Source organism: Watersipora subatra, chromosome 5 (genome assembly GCF_963576615.1).
Source record: "Watersipora subatra chromosome 5, tzWatSuba1.1, whole genome shotgun sequence".
NCBI lineage: Eukaryota > Metazoa > Bryozoa > Gymnolaemata > Cheilostomatida > Watersiporidae > Watersipora > Watersipora subatra.
Genome location: NC_088712.1, coordinates 58162215 through 58188013, shown reverse-complemented (window position 1 = coordinate 58188013; position 25799 = coordinate 58162215). Strand labels below are relative to the sequence as shown.

Genomic DNA, 25799 nt, shown 5'->3' with positions numbered 1-25799 from the left:
ATCAGGAATATAGTACATTATGAATAGCTCTTATTCTTGGGAATGCAAGCTGACAATCTGAAATCTGCATGATAATCAACATCAACTACTTAAAATAGTTGGTTTGGACAGTTTTACGGAGTAGTTTTAACTTTGGCTTGTGGAAAACTAACTAATGTCTTACGACAGCAACAGTTAAGTTTGATAAACTGCTCTTGCTTCAGTAAGAAGAGATGAATTCACATGCATATTGTCATTGTTAGCTGCAATTTTGGGAGACCACTTTGGGTTATGAAACAATGACTGTATTGCTGAAAATTTTAGGTTTTGTCATTGATTATTATTACAGACAATTAACTTTATGCCAATTCCTAGGTAAGAAACAGCTGTATGACTTAGCTCTATGACATAGCTTTATGGCTTAGCTGTGAGCATTATGAGCTGCATTCTGCTGAAGGCAAGGAAGTTCAAGGTGTGAAAACAAGGTATTTAAGGCACAAGTTACATGATGTCTGAAGTTTTCCTGTTGGCAGAACTAATAATAGTTTTACAAGCAGAACTGCATGTTAGAAAAATAGCCAAGTAAAGCATCGATTTTAGGCTCAGGTGCTCAAGGATTCTGTTCTCATTACGACCAATAAATCTGACCAGTTTGCAGTACAATATTTAGTGAGAGAGAGAGAGAACAATTCCCACTATGCTCTCATGTTTGCAGATTAGTTGCAGTTTAGGGAGGAAACTTTAGATTATAAAACAGCGCCTGCTGAATGTTTTAGGTTTGATCGATGATTACTATAATAGATTATGTGCCTTGATGTACTCTTAGGTGTTGTCAGAGCTTGAAACATTGATTACTGACAAGGTTGAAGAAATAGTAAACTGTGGCATAACAAAAACCACAACTGCTAATAAACAGCAAAGCAAACACTGCAATATGTCAACAAGCAAACATGAAGATTTAGGGCAATTGCTATGCTGCTAAAAATATAAGGTTTGGAATTATCTAACCATATGATAAGATATGAATATCTGGGACATCAGTAAGCATGGGAGTTGTCTGACCATTACGATGAACAACTTATGAATGGAAAATAACACAGAAATTCAACTGAATCATGATTAGTAGTGATCATCACCACTAATTATGAAAGGGAATAACATACTGATTTTGCATGTCAATTTGGGATTCCAACACCAGAGAGGAATGTCTGCTCACTGCAGTGATCCGGAAGTAGACATTACGCAAAATAAAGAAGTGGGAGTGAAACAAAAGGGAAGCCAGTGAGATAAAAAAAGCACAAAAAGCACTGATTGTCAGAGCACCAGCAAAGGAAGTAAGTGATAAAGATGAGGAATGTAGGAAGCGAGCAATGTAACACAACCATCAAAGCGGAGTGCCACTACAGCCATAAATATGTCAGCGACATGAGCAAGGTACTAAAAGGACTGCCGGTACTTTACTCCCTACAAGCAAATAAACCGAGTGTTTAATCACCAGAGTATTTACACTTCACCACGAATATATATGAATACACGAAGTCAAGAGCAATAGACAATTAAACAGTCATGTAGAGAGTGTGTGCATACTCTTCCAAAATGATGTTAGCCAGCTCTTTATATATCGATCTCCTTGTGATAGGCCCTCCGCCTTCGCTATCTCCTCCCTTGTTCCTTCAGCCTACCAAGTCGGCTCACTAGCGGCCGACTCTCCTGCCATGATAGAGACTTGTCTTGGCTATGCCGGTGCTCGTAGGGTTGGCCGTGCTGGCCCTGGTCAAGGAGCTCTGCCATAGAGGTGCAATGACTGATTAAACAGAATGATGCGTAGCATGGTCAAGGATGATGAGTAACAAGACAAACATGATGTGACAACTTCAAAACACACATGAGCAAAATAGAACTTGGGCATCATGCTGATGTATTCTCACTACCATTACATATATGCGCAGATGATGACGAGATACCAGTTTCAAGACATGAATTATTTCTAGTAGCCAGTTACAGAGAAATAGAGCCAACACCACAAGCAATGCACAGACCTTTGGCAACAAGCATTTTAGCAAGTTATAATTTAAAGGCTTAAAACAGGCTGCAAAATAACAGAAAAAAGCACCCAAATACTGACCTATGAGCAACTCACATACCATTTAGTGATGATGTAATCATAATAAGTGATGGAGAAGAAAGCTCAGACAAGGAGAGCTGCACATGCAGAAGCAAGGTGCCTAGCAAGCGAGAGCATAATGCCAGACAAATCCATTTTGAACTGAAGCGCAGTAGAGAAAATAATCAGGAGCATGACTTCAAACACCACCCAGCTAACAAACGGCAGCCAATATGAATACCCAGCTGACAAACGGCAGCCAATATGAATACCCAGCTGACAACCGGCAGCCAATACGAATACCCAGCTGACAACCGGCAGCCAATACAAATACCCAGCTGACAACAGGCAGCCAATACGAATACCCAGCTGACAACCGGCAGCCAATACAAAACTATAGAGAAGAGTGAGTGAATAGATATGATGAAGAATAGCTAATCTGCCACCAAAAAGGACAGTTTCTATAGAGAAAGCCTATGAGAAGAGACTGAATGAGCAACAAGTGGGGCAAAAGAGACAAGAACTCATGCGGTAGGAAATGCATAGCAAAAAGTCAGAGATGAGCAACTTTGGCTTACAAATGTGACAACTATTACAAAAACTAACCGAAAGATAACATGGCCTCATGGATTGGAGAGATGTGGAGAGCGCAGCAGAAAGTAGCCAACAAGCAAAGGAAAGAGACAACTTCCAAAAGAACTGCTAGAAGTTGACAAGCAATGTGTTATAATTATTAATACAACAAAAAGCATACTTAAACCAAAGCAGTATCAGATAACAGAAGCAGAGTAAGTGTATGGCAAAGCATCAGATCAAGAGAGGAGACAACTCCTGCAAGCACCATACTCAACAAAAAAAGAAAGACTTCTACAAACATAATTAGCATTGCTAGAAAAGAAAATACAGCTAGAGCTAGAGAAAGAAAGATTAGGCTGCGACTCCCACCAGAAATTAAAGATGAGGTAAGGATTGAACTATTCAGAGTGTGGGATGAAACATAACCAGACACAGCTAAGCGATTGGAAGAAGAGCTGAGCAGGAAGAACAACTGAGCAACAGGAAAAAAAGCTAAGCAAGAGAGATGTATAGAACAACACCTTGGTCAAACGCACAAAACCAGAAGCATTATACAAAAAGAAACCAGCCATTACAGGGGCCATGGTTTCCTTACTACAAATCAGACAGCTCTGACCTACATAGCTTATAGCCAAAATAAACAAACACAAAGACTGTCTACTAAACGAAAGCTCACACTACCTACAAAACAAGCTATGGTGCAAGCAGGCAAGCAAACTACGAACATAATAAATGTAGCTACAAAACTACCCGAAGTAGAGAAGTTCTTAAATGTACTCTCAACAGAAACCACCTTCAGTGAATAGACAGACAATTATGAGCTGAACTGCCAAGCTCGAGCATTTCTCCAAAAGATTCTGAAAAACCATTTCCACTGTATCTCATGGAAGATGCCCTCATCATTTATTGCAATATAATAGCACAGAATATAAACAACATAGAGAGTTACTACATGCTCAAAACTGAAGTTGCTGAAGAGTTTGCAAGGTAACAAATGGAATAGCAAACTCAGTGGATCTGAACAACAGAGTAAAGCAAGAGTCTAAAAGTAATGAGAAATACTACAGCAGCATAGTCAAAAGCGCGGCAGCAATTGCAATTAAAGAGCTATCTCAAAATATTTTGAGAATATATTGCAAAACACTTCCAATTACAAAAAATACAAATAGTAGAAACGTACAGCTCAAAAATAGAATTGCGAATATAAAAATGGCTTCCCTTACATAGTTGTTTTATTTTTACCTGCAAACTAATTGAATTAATTAGCTTCTGTAGAAAAAAATTACGCATTGAATTAGCAACTTAGCTAGGAAAATATTTGCACTAAAAATTGGATTAAGAAATTAGTTTTTCCTCTAAATACATTATTAATTAAATTGCCAAATAAGTTTACATTAGTAATTGCCTGACTAATGTAAATGGCAATCTATAGTTGCTGCTGAACTAAACTAGGTATTAAATTTTAAACTTATTTTTGTATAATAATTGAAACATTTTTTGTGCCTCCTGATGTGGCATATACATGTAGCTGTTTTGTTTTATCTAATTTATATAATATTTATTTATAAATGTTTTATATATATTCATATATAATATGAATATATAATACATATAATGTGAATATATAATATACATAGATATAATATATATGTATTATTAATACATACATATATATATTTATATACACATGTATATATACATTTCTCAAAATTGGTCGTATGTGTGTCATTCCAGCTGTAGCCATTAAAACCTTGGAATAAAGAATCCGTATCACAGAAGATTTGATGTCAGACCCTCCAGTTCGCCTGTTTGACTGCCTTACCAATTCAGCAACACAAGCTTAATGCATTCAAGCAATATATGTCGCTATATGGGAGCAAATACGCTAGCGTTTTCGGTCACGATGAAAAGGGATAGCGTAACATCACGGGGTAGCTCTCTTATTAGTAAGCTTACTCAAATTATCCATTGACAATGTGCCAGCCTAATAGCAAGTGGCAGGCAACTCTCATTACCTCTCATGGTTTATAAACTGATTTTTAATACCCGGGCAACGCCGGGTAGCACAGCTAGTATATTTATATATAAGAACTTATTGGACAAATTCATTTGGTAATTTCATGAATAATTTAATTTTAATATACCAATTTTAGGTTTGTTAAGGTTAGGTTTAGTTAAGTTTTTGGCTTAAAAAGGGTTATTTTGTCTTAAATTATAAAATTATTTGCATCACCATGTAGTACACTCTTTCATCTTTCAAATGGTGTATAAGAAAGCTATTAATTTTAGAACTACTGCAAATGGAAGTTATTTTTGTTTGTTATTGTTGTGGTCTTTCCTTTAGAGACTATATGAATTGGTCTATTTTTTGGAACCTAGTATATCTGTTTCTGGCTTTGGTGGTCACTAGACTCTCTTATATATGGCTCTGTTTCTACTAAAGCAAGTCGACTAAGCGTTGGAGAGCCATCCATGGACTGATGCGTAGTAAAGCTAACCAAGAATAAGGAGTGAAATAATGCATTATGACTATTGCTGGGCACAGGTAATAAAACTTGTTGAACTCAAGGGTTTATCTCCTCACGAGTCTCAGCTAATATAAAATTTGTGTATTTTGATCTTACAGGTTTGAAATACTTTTTTTGACTTGCGAGTTTGGGTTTCGGTACACAAACCGGTCGAGAAGAGTGAACAAAAACTCGGTCTATTGTGCCCTGCTCTATGGGCACTGTTTAACAACCCGCCTGTTAACGTTGCGAGTGTGAATATCGGTCGATAGAAAGTAGTAAAAAATAATAAATTGGATAGAATTATAATTGCCTTGTAAATTTTAAGATATGTTCAACGTTTGAAAATTTTAGACATGAAATTCGTATCAATGAAGCCGATACTGTGCTACAATATATTCGTGTTATGTTACACTGCATTGTATAATACTAGGAGTTGTGTACCTCCGGGTTTTGTGTTAAAGGACGTCAAATAAATATAGACAGTTGCGCTCGTTACAACGGCAATGGCTACTTCTTTATTATCAGTGTTCACGTGCAGAATAAATAATCTCCTACCATCTAACTAGTAACAACTACACAGATACCTGAAAAACCCATTGGCCCAGAAGTACTTGTGCCAAGCACTACAACCTACCTGATACTGGAGAAACTCGAGCGGGAAACGGGCGAGTCTAAACTCGTTGGCCAAGAAGTACTCGTGTCCAGCACTAATTATGACACACCCATAATAGGGCTTACATGTACTTGTAGCAAAGCAAAGGCAAGACACATGGGATGGAATCAATGTTAACGAGCTGTGATGATAGCCATTACTCTAGTATGCTGATAAGGAATGTGTGCATACAAAAACGGTCATGCATTACAAGATAAGCATCAAGTTGTTATGATTTTAAAAATAATATATGTTCTACGTACTGAAGAGATACAGTAGAGAGATATAGGCTTATTAGAATAGATAAGAGAAGTTATGCAAAAGAAAAATGATATTACAATAATAATAATAATAAAGAGTCAATGAACATGAATCAGCACTGACAGTGTCGGTGTCTTTGCCTCCTCAGTTTTTTTGGGAGGACGACCGCTTCCTTCACCGCATGAATACCAAGCTTTCCACAAGTTTTTGGAAAGTATCTTTCATTACAGCAGCATCAGCATGCTGCTGTAATGAGGCCTGCACTCTTCTGTCGCTACCCTAGAAAGAAACAAACCTGAAACAGAAGAATGAGAATTAATAGGTTAACCGTTGCAATGAAAAGCTGAGCAGAGAATATAAGATTGACAAAAAACCAATCATCCAAAATGTGTGACAATAGAAGTTACTTACCCAGTCATATTTTGTTGACTGGAGATTGGTAGAAGCTCTGCCCTGCTTGTAAAATAGGGGCTGCATGGAGTCTGTGATTAGCAGATGGTCGATAGCACCCAGCAGCGTACTCCAGAAAAGCCGTTAGGCATGTAAAGTGGTCCTGTGATTAGAACTAGTATGCTGAAAACGGCTCCTACATGAGTAGCCATGTAAGGTGCTATGTAAGGTGCCATGTAAGGTGCTATGTAAGGTACCATGTAAGGTACCATGTAAGGTGCCCTGTAAGGTGCCATGTAAGGTGCCATGTAAAGTGCCATGTAAGGTGTCATGTAAGGTGCCATGTAAGGTATCATGTAAGGTGCTATGTAAGGTGTCATGTAAGGTGCTATGTAAGGTACCATGTAAGGTGCCATGTAAGGTGCCATGTAAGGTGCCATGTAAGGTGCTATGTAAAGTGCCATGTAAGGTGTCATTTAAGGTGCCATATAAGGTGCCATGTAAGGTGTCATGTGAGGTGCTATGTAAGGTGCCATGTAAGGTGCCATGTAAGGTACTATGTGAGGTGCTATGTAATGTGCCATGTAAGGTGTCATGTGAGGTGGCATGTAAGGTGTCATGTAAGGTGCCATGTAAGGTGCTATGTCAGGTGCCATGTAAGGGCATGATGACCTGCCATAACATGACAAATACATGCATTATGAGGCAATCCCGAATGCATAGGGAAGATAGAAACAGAACAGCATAGTAAAGGAAGAAAAAAAACAGGTATAAATGCAGATTTACTGAAGCAATCAAAAAAGTACTCAAGCATACATTTAGAATTAACATACATTTAGAATAAAGCAAAATGTAATACCTCACCTCGAGAAAGCAGAAGAGCTACACCGTAGATTGTACAGCCAGCAAACAGCTGTGCTCCTCCAGAATAGCCATAGAAATAATTGCATGGCATTCCGGACAGCTGATATTGCTGCTACAAAGATATACATGGCTTCTGCAATTAGAACTTGTGCTGTCCGCTTCACAGTAGACACTGGCCACAACGATAAATACAATGACAGGTACCAACCTCAACAGCGCACATGTGGCAGCTAAAGTATCCTGTGTTGTTTGAATGCTGGATCCAAAGAAACAGATATGAAGAAGCAAACGGTACAAGGTCCTTTTATAGTATCTGGTCAGAATGGAGGGACCAAGATTAACCGCATATATCCAGGCCAGGGTATGGCTTTAGCTGGTCTGGTGTGTTTCAGAGTATGAAGCATTGATGACTTGCAGACTTGATGTTGTTTTGCAAATCAAAACATGTTTTGATGACTTGCAAAGCATCGTTTGCATCATGCTTGCAAAATAGTGATGCAAGCTGTTGCAGCAGTTGTGCTGCAAAACAGTTTCTCTAATGTTTTGTCACACAACTGCTGCAAAACTGGAGCAAACACTGCGGTACATCAAAAAGCAAACGTGAAGATTAAGAACAACTGCTATGCAACAGAAAATATCAGGCTTAGGAATTATCTAACCGTATGACAAGAAATGAATATCTGGGACATTAGTAAACATGCGAGTTGTGACCCAGTAAGAATGGTTCATTCATCATTCTATTCACAGTAAGGATTACTACACAGCCTACGAACATGGAACACCTCACAGTCGTTGATCTATCTGCTAATGGGTAATTCAACTTTTGTTCAGTTTCGTGGGATAGCATGAATACAGTCCTTATTACCAAAAAGTCCCCGCCCGAGTTATCCACATTTGAGATAATAGCAGGCATAAACCAAACCCATGGGCTATGATAGCCTTTTCCCTAGGAATCTACCACCTTGAACACCAGTATCTCTATGCCAGGTAGTTTGAGTTACTTGAGACTAGGCGGTTTTTTCAGAGTAGAATGATACGGCTTAATTTGGTGTGGTTGTTATAGTATCAAATATTAAAATTCTAATTTGTACTATAAATTATTTGTTAGCACTATTTGTGTGTAAAAATCAAAATTAAAAGTTAAATTACCTTAGATACTTAAAATAAATCATACAGTAAGCTGTTTCTATTTACAATAAGCAGGGGAGACAATGCGAAGTCTTTCTCTAAGGTTCCGTCTGCCAAATGTTATTGCATTTTCAGCAACTTAATTGCTAGCGCGAGTTTATCTTGCAATCAATATTTCTCCTTATTCATCGGTATTATAGTTAAATTTAACTCATTTTTGATATCAATATGCATGAGCGGACAAAATTGGCAGATAATGGGAACAGTTAAAATCTAAAAATTTTCTACAACTGTCGAGGTTTGGAGCAAGAGAAGACTGACAAGTCGAGAGAAACACTGCAATAAACAGTGTTCCACTGCATATTGCAGAGAAACACAAAAAACTTGCATTGTTCTACTAATATTGTTATTAAAAAGTTTAAATAACAGCTGTCAAGAATTAAATAGAACAAAAATAATCATATATACTATCTTGATAATATTAAAAACATTAATAAAATTTCCCCTATGACAACAGGAAACAGCTCTATGACTTTGAGTGGTGTCTCCATAGGAAGAGTAAGTTTAAGGTATATGAACATGGTACTCAAGCTATGAGTTGCGCTGACAAGCGGTCCAAAGTTCTTTTAAGATGAACTTACATAAAATTTTAGATTTTATCAGAAAGTATTGATATTTTTTTATCATTTGCGATTGTTTTTAATGTTTGAAGTGATCTGATTGCTAGAATGTTTCAACATTAAAATCGAAAAAACTTGACCCAAGTTAAAACGCTCAGATCAAGTGAAATTATGTTGACTATAGTTGCAAAGATACTGACAGAGTAGAGACACGTAACATTACTACTTCAATGCAATGGCCGATATCAACTATAGCAACTAGTTACATCATTTTACACATATTGTGCTTCTGAGCATTTTACCTGAAATGAAGTTTTGTCAATTTTAACCTTGAAACGGCTTAGTCAGATCACCTCCAACATAAAAAACAATCACAAATAATATAGATGTAATAATACCGATACTTTCTGTTAAAATCTACTAATATTTTGTGTAAGTTCCATCCTTAATTGCATAAATAACAGACTTTGCAAACAAAACTGTATTGAAAAGAGTCAAGTGAAATGTTGACGACAGGCTCGCGCGCTCAAGGATTGGTTTGCAGGGTAGTATCTAGTATGAGAGAAGACAAGTCCAACTTTGCTCTCATGCATTAGGATGACTCTCATGGCATTTATAGTTGTTTCCTGAATATTTTTTCGATTTAATACAATTCATTTGTGATACTTGTGAGGGAAAATTACTCATCTGTATTAATAAAGCTCATTCTGTCTGTGTGTCTAAGTGTCTGCCTAAACAGTATGCGCTTCCATATTTTTTGACCAATTTGCTCCTAACTTCAGACGCATTTGTCTCAAGCTTTCGAAGAAGTCGCTAAAAATATTTGGTTTCAAATTACAACTGGTTCTAGAGAACCAATGTCTTAGACACCTACCACCGTGCAAGTTAATTGAAAATTCAAGAAATCCTGGGCATACTAATACTGTGCTGGAACTAGCACAATGAGAACTCATTAAGCCACTACCACAGAGCCAAACCCAGTACAGAAAACTAACAGAACCAAAAGAATCAGAAATGTTTATTACAGCTGAATAGCATGGCTTTAGCTATTTATAGAATTGCACAACATTCTGCTGATACCATACGTAAAATTATTACTCGTATAAAAGTGAATTCAAGACAATAGCTTACTTTTGTAAAACTATTACAACAATAGTGAAAAACTTTTTTCAGAACTTGACTTCTGTTAGAAGTGGTTGTCCGGCCAAAAGAGCATTTGCATTCTTCACCATCAGTTCTACCATGTTTTCATTGGCCTGCAATATTCATAATCAATTACCAGCACAATCAAATGATAGTTTACAAAAAGGCAAGGGCGGTGTCTCAACAGCAAGTCAGTAGTCACTCAAAATGTTATTACAACTAGTACGCTAGGAAGTCGCGCGCATCGTGAGAGATCATCATGAATAATCACTATGTGCATAATTAGTGGTAAGGTGGCTAAGTAGTATAGTGATTAGTGTGTCGGTCTGTAATACGGAGGGTCCAAGTTTGACTCCTGTGCGAGGTAATTTTTTTCCGCTAACCCTTTCACCATGGCTTCGAATAGGCAGAAACAGTTCTTAGTCTAGTGAAAACTAGTACCATGTCATGGGCCATGAGAGGTCATCAAGTGTATTAACTATACATAAAACTATTCTGAAAATCCAAACGTTGGTGAAGTGGTACATTTGTTAGTGTTTGTAAACAAGTTGAAAGTTGTGAGTTTGAATCCCGCATGATGCAATCTTTTTATTCAACCTCTAACCACTGCTTCGGACAGACTAAAGGACACAGCTCTATTTTACTGAAAAAAGATTCCAAGCTTGCAGTAAAATAACCTGACTATTATTGATTGGCATAATAATGGGAATTAAGGCTGTATAACACTAGATTGCCATAAGTTAGTTTGTGCACCGTAATGCCATCCTCGAGTCGAGACAACTTGGATACGTCGGAAAAGATTGCAGCTGTCAACTTCCCCGATAGTTCGTCAAGCAGCCAGAACAGCCTGTGTAATGCGCTTCGCTTCGACGACAATGATTGGCGGTCGCGGATTGCTCAATTTATATTTTCTATCATGACATTTGCTGCGGGACTAGTATTTCATCATTTCTCTGACCAAATGTATAATAAGAACGCTATCCCACAAACTACTCGCTGATGTAGACACGGAGGGGTATGTGATAGTGTTAAACTAGTTATCACAGACAATCATCGAAGTATTGTGTGATTAACAACCACATATGGCGATATTGTGTGAACCAGCCATTAAACTACTAAAGAAGTTCAAGCGTTGTATCAGATGTGAGCACCTATTTTGGAGTTATCCTATGATTAGACATCAGGGTGCAGGCATAACACTAGCTTGCAGAACATCTGTTAACAACAGCTGACTGTTTCACTAATTTAAAAGATACCATCTTTTTTGCTATTGGAAAGGTAAAAAAAACAAGGTTTCATCATGAATGCTTCTCACATAGTCAAGTCTCAATCTCATTACAGCCATTGATGTTTCTTGAACCTCTATAATAGAAAAACTTTAGCCCTAATAGTTTTTCATTTGAGTATATGAATGTGCGACAATAAGAAAAACAAAAGTTATAATTCTAACATCTTTGAGCTATAAAGTTTACCCATTATGATTTAAAGGCTGCCACAATAAATTATGATTTACGATCTACATTTACAATACTCTAAATTTAAAACTTTTCCCTTTTAATTTATTTCAACTAGACAAAACACTTCTCTCATGATATGTAGTTTAAAAGTTAAAATGGCTCCACTTCTGGATGAAACAGCTCCATTTCTGACTGCCTTACGTCATCCTCTCTATGAAAGATGATAACCTGTCATGAAAACATCAGAAAGTTTTTGCGGTATCTGGAAAAGGGAAAAGAACACAAAGTGTAAGATAAAACATTTATCGTTCTTGCAAGAGGCAGTACGTTCAAACCATGGCGATTCCAAATACAAGAATGTATATATATTTTTCGAAAATAATTGTTACTGTAATAAGAGCTGTGTTCGTCCGTCCGTTCTTTCGTCCGTCCATAGCTATGGTAACAACATAAGCGGAAAAAGTTACAGACAGTTTTACAGACCGGCGTGCTATTTCCTACACTACTCAGCCGCCTTACTACTTCAAGGGATAATTATGTACATGCTGATTAATCATGATGATCTCTCATGACGCATGGGACTGCCAACGGTACTAGCAATAATAATAATAATGTGGGTTGGTGAGGGTAAAATTTTCCCAAGTTTTAAATTTAAAATCCCATATACATTGAAAGGATGTACACCTATATGATGGAAGCTTACCTAGCTTTCAGAAAAGAAATTTGTATAAAAACTGGAGAAGCACAACTGCTATATCAGAAAATTCATGCGAAAGATCTGAAAGTTATGAGAAATTTAGCTTCAGGTCTACATGTACATGTAGGTACCCGCCTTTCTGGTATACCAGCCCCAATGTGGTAAAATAATAACATTTTCCATCTTGAGCAGTGGATGGTCTTGAGGGAGTGGCTCCGGTTCCGTGACATCTAAAGCAGCTGCATATATCTCTTTAGAAGTCAAAGCATCTACCAATTCATCAGTATTCACAATGGCACCTAAAAATGTATGCAGAGTTATTTTACAGCAAAGGTAATACATAGGCCTACTGGTTTATGGAGACCAGCATTGAAAGTTTAACACCTGACTGTTCTTGGTGCCTGTAGGTGTATTCTGATTGGAAAGGTGAATAGCCTACAGGGTGATATTACTCGATGGATTTACAAATGCGTAAATTCTTGGGCAGACAACTCCGCAAATGGTTAAAACTCGCGATTAGAGTTGTGTGCTTTTTTTTCAACACAATGAAGAATAAATACAACCTTAAATTAAAAAATAGTCACAATGGGTAGCTAGTAAACTGAGTTCCAAACTCTTTTTGCCGGGTCTTAGAGTTGTGCCTGTTGCCAATACATCACAATTCTTTACAAAATTATTCGAGGTTGTCACAATCTCTTCAGAATTAAGCATGGGTTCGTCAACTCAAAAGACGCTCTTGCAGTTTTATACTATGAAATCCCCTCCAACAACTTCTAATACTGAAATTGATGACATCAATAATGAGGATTCTGATTTAGACGTTATGGCATGTACATGATTTGATGATATGTTTTACATATACAATAGAAACGACTAACTGAAAGTTAAACACAGAGAAGGTTTTGCACTCTATTGCCAGCTGGATTCACAGATAAATTTATTCGCGCATGTGCTTGCGTGAATAAACAGTCGTACAAATACATAAAAAGACAACTTTGGGCAAAATATAATTCCGTGAATAATATTGCCGTGTAGGGTAGCTAGTAACAAGAAGACGCTCTGAACCGCAAGTCGACCGACTCTTTGCTTCCCACACCAATCTTCTAAATAACACAAAGTTCAAGTTTATGAGAATATATTTGCATAAGTACATGTAGTTATCATAGCACAAACATACGCAGAGAAGGCGCAAGGTGCTTCTGTTTTCTCTAAAAATTTTCGTTTATATGCTTCTGGCTCGTTAGGGTTAGCCCTCGAGCTGGGTGCCGAGTCGGTCTGAGACCGATCCGTACCTGGTGCTGGCTCACCTTCCCGCCAGCTGGCTTGCACCCCAATACTTTTAAAAAAGCTATATGCACCAAAAACCTGAATCCATCAACTATAAGTAACATACATGAAATCTAATTTTAATATTTAGTTTCTAAGCACAAATATTTACACTCCTTTTCATTTGTTTGTGTTTGATTAGGTAAAATCCTTTCATATATAAATTAATGGTCGAGTATTTATTTTAAAATTACTATAACACAAGACAAATCTATTATGTATGCTTGCCAGGGCACTAAACTATTAAAAGGAATGTCAAATCTCCACCTCTTCCGATGTTTATCAGATGTGCTGTGCTTTTCATGAGCTTGAATTCTTCCCTTCCAAACATCTTATCCGTCTGGGGGCTATGAGGACAGCATATCACGACAAAGTCTGACACTTTTAGCAGAGAATGCAGGTTGTCGTGGTAAGTTGCACCAACATCATTCTCCTGATTCACTGATCTGTAAATAGATCTTCCAATCATAGCTGACTGCCCTAACCTAAGACAAGAATTTATTGCTGAACAGTTAACTCCAGATTAGAAGGACTAAAAATGATATGACTGAGCTCATGTCAGGCACAATTTGCAACTTATTTCATGGTTAGTATAGTATCTTTTACTATGTTCAAAAAGGCAAGAGTTTGATAAAAGTATAGAAAATTTATAACAAGATAAAAATATAAATAAATTAGACAATTTGACAATTAGATATAAATTTAGACAAGAAAGAACGAAGCGATTGGATTTGATCGATAGAACTAGACAAAATATTACCTGCAATACTAGTGAAAAAACCACAAGAGCAGATATTACGCTTATATACAGGTGAACTTGTGTCATACATTACAATTTGTAAATCAATTTTTATTGTTCAGTTCAGTCTCTAAACAATAAAATTCAAACAAAAAAGTAATAAATTCAAATTAAAATTCAAAGAAGTAATAAATTTAAGTCAATTACTCCATGAACAAAGGTTTTTATGGTTTTTATTTTTGTTTTTAGTTTGTGTTAGAATATCTCAACTTGTCAGATCCTAAAAACTAAAAATCTTTTTTACATACATAGACTTTTAATTATGTCAAGTGTTTTAACATCTATTTATTCAATATTGGTATCTAAGTAGATCAGGTCAATCAACTCTTTCGAGCGAGCCAAATTTAATCTCATCTTTATATCGTGTATAAGCAATTATTTTTAATAATCCTCAGCATGGTCCGCATAATCTATCTATATATATATATATATATTTCTCAATGTTGGTCGTTCATCGTTGTACATGTCCAGCTATAGCTATTGAGTTCTTGGAATAAAGAATTCGAATCGCAGAAGATTCGATCTCGGAACCTCCCATTCGCCAGTGCGATGCCCATAGACCTATTAACTATACTAGTAACTAGTCTAGTTAATAGGATAGTATAGTAGTCCAATGCCCATAGAACTATTAACTATACTATTAACTATATAGTTAATAGGTCTATGCCGATGCCTTAACAATTCAGCACCCGAACTTGATGGATTCATAAGGCATATACATATATGTCGCTATAGGGGAGCAAATACGCTACCGCTCTTATTAGTTAAGATTACTCAAATTATCCATTAGCAACGTGCCAGGCTAATAGCAAGTGAAAGGCAACTCTCATTACCTCTTATTGTTTATAGCGTAAGCTGATTTTTGATACCCGAGCAACGCCAGGTAGCACAGCGATTGGATCATTATGAAGCATGCATGTACTAGTAGCTTGTACCTGCTAGTAGCATGAATTTTAAATAATTTGAATGCCACTAGTAGTAGCATTCAAATTAACATATTTTCAATCCGTTGAAGGATGATAGGCAAAAGAAAAATTTTCACAATTTTACTTGAAAAAGGCAAGCTAGCTGTAAGACAAATCTAAGGAATTCGAGCAAATCTTGACTACGGCAGCTCTACATATGAATATGTTGGCAAAAATCATAAAATCTGAGCAAATATTTGTCTTGACATGTGAAGTGATTTTCAACATAGGGCATCCAAAATTTCTCAAAACATTACAATCTTTTCATACAATACTGAAAAAAATAAAAAATAAAATAAGCTAAAATGTAAAAATAAAACTGGAAATAAAAGTGTAAAGGAAATCAAGTTAACCTATACCTGGTGTGAAATAGAGTTAATTACAATGTCATGTAGAATGACTGATGGAAGGCAAATCAATGCCGTGCTAACAAATTCATCCAGGTTTCTCTAAAACAAAGCCACATCTAAATTTTTTTCTTAAATTATCTCTACTATATCGGCTTAGCTTTTGATTGTTAGCCTTGTGTAATACTTTTATCAAATGTATGTTTCAATGCCATGTTTAACCACTTCAAGCCTTTTTTCATTGCTCTTTTGCACTGAAATTAATTAAAACAAAATACAATGTTTGTATAAAAATGTTGTTTAAATGCACAACTACTAAGACATATGAAGCAAATGTTGAAGTTTGGATAAAACAATTGTCTTATCAAACAAGCTTTTTTATTTAACGCTGTTTTGTTCATTTAGTTTTATCTATTTCAAAATACATGTATATCCACACCAAATTGTTTGCAATATGTTTATAGCTAAATAAACATATTGCTAATATGTTTATTTAGCTATAAACATATATGTTTACAACTATAAACATATATGTTTATAGCTAGACTACGTTAGAATACAATAATCAATTTTGTTGTTTAGAATGCCATTTTAAGGAATTATGAGAGAAAAAGGGAGCTTGGACAAAGAGAACATACAGACAAATGGAAGCTTGCATACCTTCTGTTTCTGCTGTGATAATGAATATGCATACCGAAGCCCTTGGCCCTTTTAGCAACCTTGTAACCTATGGAGCCCATGCCAACAATTCCTATCACAGCGTTGAAGAGGTCAAATCCTGGTTTGCCTGGAACTACAGTTTGATCTGACTGAAACTCCAGAGGATTCATGGCAAATTCAAAACCTGTAGGAAAGTGAAAAAATTGAACCTTGAATCTTTACTATAATATGAGCTGTGTCCATCCATTTGTCTGAAGCTACGCTCAGAGCTTTAGGAAAAAATATTCCCCACACGAGAATTAAACTCAAGTTTCCACATTAGTTTTGCAGCCAAGAGCATTATTGAGTGCACCACTTGACCACATTGCACCATCACGGAATAATTGTACACATAGTGATTACACATGACGATCTCTCATGGTGCATGGGACTGCCAGCATACTAATTATAATTACTGCAACTGTGCTCCGCAACGAAAAACTCACCGGCATAACGACAAATCTTTGCTATAATACTATAATAAGCTAAGAGCGTTAAGAAAAAACTGCCTTGCCTGGATATTGAACACAGATACACCAGTTTTGCAAATAGGCACACTAACCACCGCTCCATGCGAACACATTGCTATACTATTGAATAATTATGCACATAGTTATTACACATGATGATCTCTCACAACGCGTGGGACTGCCAACGTACTAGTAATATAACTCACCTGACTTGAAGTTTCTGGCTGAAGCTAACAAAAGACCAAAAGCTAGGTCAGCTGTAGAGTCGCTCGCTGCTCCAGCGGTGTTGGTCAGTCGAAGACTAAGGTTCTTCATAGCTTCCAAAGGAAGATCGTCGATGCCTGCACTGCAGTTACACATCATTTCTAAATCAGGCAAGAGGCCATTCTGTTTCCGTTCAATTATGGAAGGTGCTTGATGAGGAAAATACGAAAAGGCAACTTTCACCCCTTTTCCTAATGACGGATTGGCATCCAAATCATCTTCTGTTAAGATGTTGGCTGTCAGTTGAAGATAGTTTATAATGCCAGCTTTCATCTCTTCGATGTCTGCTAGTCGTGTTGGTAAGAAAATTGTCATTTTACTACTTCCCGACATGTTTTCAATTTCTTCCAAGTCCCTCCTAGCGCTAATTAGCCCGGCGGTATTCTAATCCTGTGGCTGAGAAAGGTTACACATTAAGTTCACAAGGTTAAATGTCAGAGGTATTATCGTAAACAAACACTGCCAAAGCTGGCAATTATCTATTGTGTGTGTTACAATCTTGTGGTACTGCTATAACAACTTGTGCTAGAGAAGAGCATAACTTAGCATATCCTTGCTAGCCTTGTAAAAACTGCTTGTGCAAAGTCACTAAAATTCTGTGAACAGGATATGTCTTCAGCTCATCAATAGAGATTTAAAAAGTATTGCCAGAGATGATGCAGTTGAAAATGCTACTGGTCATAAAATGTTACAAATAAAAGATTTACAAAAAAATGTAAAATACCTGTAAATGAATTATGCATGTCCAGTTACTGAGCTCTCTAAATAAAATGAAAAAGTGAAATATTTGGAGTTGTGAATTGGTTCTAAAACATGACGCAGTAATAGACAATACGATTAAGTAAACTCGATAACTATATTTAAATAAGCTAGACTGAATGGCTCATAATAGCACAAAATATGTTGCTAGAAAGAAAATATTTTTGAAACCTGTAACATCAAAGTTAATAAAATTATAATGATCCATTGCAGAAGAAAGGCATTGTGAGAAAGGCAGGATAAAATCAACAATGCCAATTATAAAGAGCAAATGTGATTATCAAGATCAAGTACACTTCAGCAATGTATTAATCTTAATATCTGAATTTACCTATTGATATATATATATATATATATATATAATATAAATATAATATACATATAATATAAATATAATACATATATAGCTTAGCAATAGCTTAGGCTCTCTCCCTCATTACCAATACATCACAGAGCCATGGCTTCATTGTAGTCTTTTTGAATTAACAATAATACAGTGAGGGTGCAAAAATACTAATATGCGATTCTATTTGTTAGCTTTGTAAAAAATGCTTTTCCATTTGAGAGAAAAATCCTATCAATCAGTTAAAAACCTGTATGACCAAAACTTTTAAATGCAACTGTGAATTCACAGGCTTAGCGAATGTAGAATATGTTAAGATGTGGTGGCTAACTCTAGCTGCCAGCTTAGATATCAGCTTGATATGATAAACTGTACTAAGGTAATATGGGTGGCTGTGGTGACAGCTCCAGAATGCAACCTAAAATTCATTTCATAAATGCTCTCAGTTGCAAGATTAGGGAAACTGTAAACTCTTAACTGAAAAGCCTTAATGGACAAAACATGAAAAGAACACCATGCTAAGAGTGTTAGAAAAACAGACCGCCTCCCACGGCAATTGAGCACAGGGCTTCAGATCTATAGGCAAGCAAGCATATACTACCACTACACCACCTTGCTGCGCCACAAAATAATTATAGGTATAGTGACTACACATGATGATCTCTCATGGTGCACAGGACTGTCAAACGTACTCGTGACAGATAAAAAGCAAAGCTGATTGAGCACATATCTGCACATTTGAAGACATTAAGACAAAACCATGACGGATACATAAGTTACAAACCCGTTTGGTTCACAGATAAATTTTGATTATCCTGAATAGTAGCCTGACATCAGTATATCAAAATATCCCCATATTGAATCACATCATGTCATGAACCAACAAAGCGACAGAAGAATCCGTGAAAACAAACATCAAGGTGTAATGAAGAGCAACTGTTGAACCACATCCAGCACTGTCAGAACAAGTGTGCGCTAGCACCAACTCTCCACCACGGCCTTATACACTACCTCCCAATTCATCATCACTCGTGCCACGAACAAACATGCTTGGCGCAGAAACATCGATGCTGCTGGACTAGCCTGAAAGTCTACATTTGCTAGTGAAAGCAAACAATGGATCTTTGTGTACTGCAAAGATCTAGTCAGATTAGGAAAGATAACCACTAGTAGGGGAAGTGGGGGTATAATGGGATATTGAGGTAAAATGATATAGGGCAATATTTTGTATATAGGAAAGAGGTAGCAACTCCTAAGTCACCCGAAGAAATCACCAGTGACCTATGCTAACTGAATGTCAAGGTCATATTTCATTTTTTCATGATCGGAAAATTGAGATAAGTTTTTCCTATTTTTAAAAATTTCTTACAAAAACCGAAGGTCATGTAACTAGTCGCCGATCTCAAATTATCTGTTTTACAGCCTGTACAACTTTCACAACCTTTTCAGTGTTTAAGCTGCAGATGACATAAATTCTAAAAAGGCTTTATTCAATCACTTTCTTTTTACACATGAAATTTATGGGCTAGAAGTATTGGGTAAAGTGGGATACCTTGTATTCCGTTTTACCCAATGCTATCCAATTTTACCTCAGGCTGTGAAACTTGGGATGATTCTATGCTTGAAGCAATAGGCTGATGTAAAGGAAGGCAAATGTGGATACCTGAGTGCAGCAAAGAAGTATGGTGTTCCGAAGAGCACATGAGAGCGCCGGTGTAAGGATGGCAACAAACTATTCCAAGGAACCAGTAAAGGACTGGGTAGTAGAAAAACTACATTTACAATTGGGCAAAAGGCTGAGCTTATAGTCTATGTAAAGTCCATGGGTGGTATGTTGTATGGTCTAACTACAACTGGGCTGCATAGTTTGCCGTATCAATATGCTGAGAGCTACAACGTTCAACCACGAGCCAAAACAGGCTGGTTGGAATAGGATGAGAAATTTCATGAGTAGGCATAACTTGTCACGGAGAAGCCCTGAGGCTACCTCCGCAGCACGAGCCCGAGGTTTCAACAGGCAATCTGTATCCTTATTCTTTGACCTCCTGAAGAGTATTCAAGATGCTAAAGATTTTTCAAGAAGTACGATATTTAACGTGGATGAGATAGGTGTTACTACAGCGCAGGCCAAAAACATCTGAAGTGGTTTTTCTTTGTAGAAAAAAACAGGTAGGCTCCCTGACAGCAACTGAATGGGGTACCTTGAGCACTGCAGTAATGCGCATAAATGCTGCTGGAATGTTTGTCCCTCCCATGCTAATTTTTCCTCGAGTTCGCATGAAGCCCCATTTTAAGTTAGGGGCCCCACCAGATTCCCCGTGTCACACACCCTTCTGGATGAATGCAAACCCACCCGTTTGCAATGTGGTTTTAACACTTTTTAAAGCCCACTGATCCTTGATGGCCACAAAACCCACACACAAAATCTCTTAGTAATACAAGAGACAAAAGACAACGGAATTACCATATTATGCTTGCTACCACACTGTAGCCACTGCAAGCGACGCCTGGGGTGAAAAGAGTGGGATTTTCCCAACAGATTGTGGAGTATTTACTGATGACATGTTTGAGGCAGTAGCGCCTCCTGACACTACAAAAGCGTATGAAAATCTTCAATCTGGTAATTTTAATCCTTCACTTGTCCTAAGCAAGCCATCAACATCTGCATTACCTACTGAAAGCACATCTCATAAACGTCCTAAAAAATTTCACCTTTTCCTAAGAAATCAACTGACACACCCAAGAAACGTAAAGCTAACAGAGAGAGAATCCGTATACTTACTAATGAAGTTTATTTAGCTCATTTGGCAGAAAAACCCTCAACAAGTGACCAAATAACATCTAGAAAGAAACGAAATAAACAGGCGAAAACAAGGAAGACTCTTACACCAATAAGTAGCGGCAACGGCGACGTTAGCTGTCTATACCGCAATGATTCCTACGGGAATGGTAACGCTGACAGTGGATGGGTGAAATGAAGGCATTGCAGTAGCCGAGCTCACAAGCTTTGTGCTGGCTTTGATGATGAGGATGACTTTATGTGTGAATTATGCAAATAATTGGGATTACTATTCATTATTTCTAAAGCTATGTAATATACTGTATCATTTGTAAATTATTAGAGTGAATAAATACCTAATAAAAGCATTATTTCAAATCATCCAAACATTCCTACTGATATTAGCGTCGCGTGCCATTTTACCAACACTGTTGGAGTAAAACGGGAAATTAGATTGATTTACAAAACACTAAAAAACTCAACATCATAATAAACAGCTACAATGAGGCTTTGAGTATATAGAATAGACAAGCTTGCATTAAAACATATATTACTTGTCACAGGATATGAGAAGGTGAAATTTTCATGTGTTGATGTTGTGTATCCCGCTATACCCCCACTTTATCTATTACATCTGTAGTGAACTGCATTGTTATTTTTTAGTCTATTACAAGCCGTAGCCACAGCTGTACTGACAACTCATTAAAAAGAGCTATTCTGATGTTTTCCTTTGTATAGATAGGAGTCTTCCAAAACCATCATGTGGCTGCCACCCAAGTGGGAATTGGTCTAAATTCAATGGTGCCACCTCCGCAGCCCAACTAGGAACAAGTAAATAACTTCTTTTTTTGCAAACAAAAATAGTTTAGTAACACTGGTTATTGGAGCAGTAGTTTGAATGCAGCCATCAGAAAAGGAAGCGCTTGCAATACTGTATTGATATTCACAAGTACATCTGAAATAATAGTCCACAATATAGACAAAGCTACTAAACAAGAGCTAAAAGGTTTGTTTTATTGTTACTTCTATTGTTATTCAACTATTTACGAACATTCATGTCATACATCGGTTATTATTCTTCGTGAGAAGTTATTTACTATGTTATACAATACATTTCGTATGCTTGTATATCAATTTCATATCACATATTGTTGCGTGGACTCATCTTATATCTTAAATCCATAATTTTGTAGATTTCACGACGTTTAATTCAGAGCTATTTGTGTGGAAGTTGGAACTATATATACAAGTAAATGAAGAAACATAACTTTCTCTGAACAAATATCCATAAGTGAAGTTTCACGCTCCAGTCAGCAGCTTGCGGTAGTAGCAGACCAGTTAAAACTGCTATAACATCTATTAGTCACTTTTTAGTCCAGAAAATTTTAAACAGGGTTATATTATAGCTAGTTCGAGAATAATGTTATGTAATGTTGATTCATCTTTCTGTACAGTAATAACCTCATAAGGTAGAATCTTTATCGAGCACATATTACTCCCAAACTGAATCTTACTAGAGCACTATTCACGCCAGCTTCAGTTCACTCCGAGATCAGTTCACCCTTTGATCATTCACCAATTACATGTTTGCCATGGCTCTTAAAGTTACTTACACCATGGCCGTCCTTGTGTATAAACATACAGCTCCAGAATACAGCCAGCGTAACTCATTACCGTGACGGCGTGACGGCTCATTATTAGCTAGTCAAAGTAACTTTTGAGTTCAGTTAGAGAGTTCCTCGATTTTTTGGTGAAACAATAGGGTACTTTTTTGACTCACTGTTACATTAAAGATGCGCAAGCCTCATATTGAGAACAATTGAAAAAAAATTGGGACCAAATAATAATTTATACATGATCTTTATCCACATCCCTTATGGATATAGTTGGTAGCAGATGTTGATGACTTGCTAAGTATTGTAAAATAAATAGAGATACAAACTAAAACTATGGAAAAGGAACACAAACTTTCAAAATTTTTTTTCAAAATCCGATAATTCTTAATTTCAGGAGCTGAACAAAAATGATAGATGGCAAGATGCAATATTTTGCCAAAACTTTGGCTTGTATATTCGCAACTTTTCACCAAAATGTAATAGCCTAATATCATTGCTTGTCCTTCGCACATACTACAAAAGGAATTTTCTCATGACAGTCGGTATATTTAATTATGAATTTTAAAACTCAGTTTTTGCTATTTTGTAAAGTGCAGTCTGCTTTTAATAATGAATATTTTTGTGTAATGCTCAACTCAGTCACAACCGTCGCGAGCTAACTTGCGTATTTTGATCGTTGCAAGGCTACAAATGCAAGTTATCTTGGTCTGCCAAAAAATAGCTCGAACACTAATGATTAGTTCAGCAGTGCAAAAGAAGAGTTAAGTTCAGAAAACATTGTGGAAGGTTTGGGACAACCAGAATATGTTTGTTACATCGAAAGCAACAATCAGAACGCAGCTATCCGAGGAAATGATGGACATTTTTTTGTTTTAAAAACTTTAATTTTTGTTTCTGCATGCAATATAAGTGTGGTTCGTTTATGTCACTCGTTCATGAATATTATAGCATTTGGTGGATGATTATCACTATAAAACTTCCTATGCTGAAGCTATGGGCAGTGTCTCTGCTACAGCGACAGCAGCTAAGGAAACAACTAAAAAATTACTTGAAACTATTACTGTTGAACAGACAATTTACACCTTCACTCTAATTGTGATTGTAATAAGCAGACTATGTTGATATTATTCAGAATTTTCCACTCTTGTGCATTGATAAGACAATCACCAAATACTATTAGTTTTTCCAATTTTTCTAGAACAAGCATAGTTTTGCATATCATTTTTATTCGAGGACGATAGCTTTGCATTACCACAATTCCTTGTTTTTTCTATATCCGTTTTACGATGATGGAAGAATATTGCGTGAATACAATTTAATCAGAAGTTTAAACCTCAATAATAACTTATTACCGAACCATCAACAAATTAAAGTTATACAAGAACATTCTTTCAACATCTAGAACTAGTATGGCAACAAGTTCGACAGGTTATGGGCCCAGCGCTTCAGAAACAGACTTCACTTTGATGGCGACCCAAATAATTTCTCAATCTGGGAAACACGATTCATCCCATACTTACACACTCAAAATGAAGGTGTACTTACAGCCATATTGTCTAAAGAAGAAGGTGTAGAAAATGTTACTGACTTCAACAAAAAGAACAAGCGTGCCTATGCTGAATTAGTACAAGTTCTTGATGAAAAATTACTACAACTTATGAGAGATGCTAGAGACGATGGAAGGAAATCTTTCCAAATTCTTAAAGCACACTATGCCAGCACACAGAAACCTTGAGTCCTAACACTCTATGAACAACTCACAACTATAAAGATGAATGAGACAGAAGACATTACTGACTACCTGATCCATGCTGAGAATTATTCAGCAGGCCTACAGTCTGCTGGAGAAAATATCATTGATAATTTGGTCATAGCCATGATCATGAAAAGACTGCCTACATCAACTGCCTACATTGTCAGAAGTTTAATCCTCAATAATAACTTATTACCGAACCACCAACGAATTAAAGTTATACAAGAACATTCTTTCAACATCTAGCACTAAAGTGGCAGCAAGTTTGACAATTACCATCACACTTGGACCAACGTAAGACCAAAGAAAAAAAGAGCCTTAAACTGTTTGCTATTGTCCATAACATCGATGAAGTTGAGGGCAAATCTGTTAAGAGACTGTCTTTGAGTTAATGACAGAACTAAGAATACCTGAGACAAACATTGTCCACATCAGCCGTGTTATTTAAATCTGAAATAAACAAGTGTGATTTCCTAAGAGGTCTCCACCCAAACCAACTGAAGCCCCAAATTTTTGCCACCAATGACATGACCAAAGAAGAACGAGCAGAAGCATATGATCTACGCAAAAAGAGAAGAGAATGTTAAACTCCATAAAATGTATAACCTAGAATGCCAACGGTTTAAGCAGAACACACAAATTAAATCTTTCGGTCTATACCCACTCCTGACATAATAGCTAACACAGAAACCAAGCTTGATTCCAGCGCAAAAGATGGAAAACTGACAAACCTTTATACATTCTAAACTAGTGGTTCCCAAATGGTGGGAATTCCCCATAAGAGGGAAATTTTCATTTTCAATTTTAGGAGGGGGAATTTCGGCCTTAATTATAAATTTTTTCTGATACATTGTATTTGCAAAGCTGTGCGTAATAGTTACATGCTGTATGTTGTTGTTAATAAACTGGGTGTTTATTACATTGTGTACTATCTTGTGATTCATAGTTTTATCATACTTTCTATAACTTTGGGAATTTTCCACTTCCTTTCACCAATAAGATGCTGAGCAGACCTGCTAACCTCAGAAAGGGTAAATTGAGTGTGATGGACCAAAAGGGTGAAAAGTTTTGATAAAAGGGGGATTTCTTTCAAAAACAGGATGAATTCGAAAGACGCTCGTGAGATGATTGAGAGAAAAAAGGGTAATTACATGTACGTGAGAGTTGGCAGGTCTGACAATGACAACTGACTTTGCATGCTATCAAGTAACCACTGGCTAACATGATAAGTCCCAACAGTGCAGCACTGGGAGGAAACAAGGTGTTGATAGTTTCAGTGGACACTAGGGCTGTGCCAT

The 25799-nt window shown here is 36.7% G+C and overlaps 1 protein-coding gene across 1 annotated transcript; it reads right to left on the bottom strand.

Annotated features, from left to right (window-relative positions):
- Positions 1 to 12492: 12492 nt before the first annotated feature.
- LOC137397522 (probable 2-ketogluconate reductase) lies at positions 12493 to 17967 on the bottom strand. The gene is made up of 4 exons (XM_068083813.1): positions 17194 to 17967; positions 16479 to 16662; positions 13975 to 14153; positions 12493 to 12680 (listed from the first exon to the last, which is right to left on the bottom strand). The coding sequence occupies exons 1-4, from the start codon at positions 17582 to 17584 to the stop codon at positions 12493 to 12495; spliced, it is 942 nt and encodes a 313-aa protein (XP_067939914.1). The 5' UTR covers positions 17585 to 17967.
- Between the last annotated feature and the right edge of the window lie 7832 nt (positions 17968 to 25799).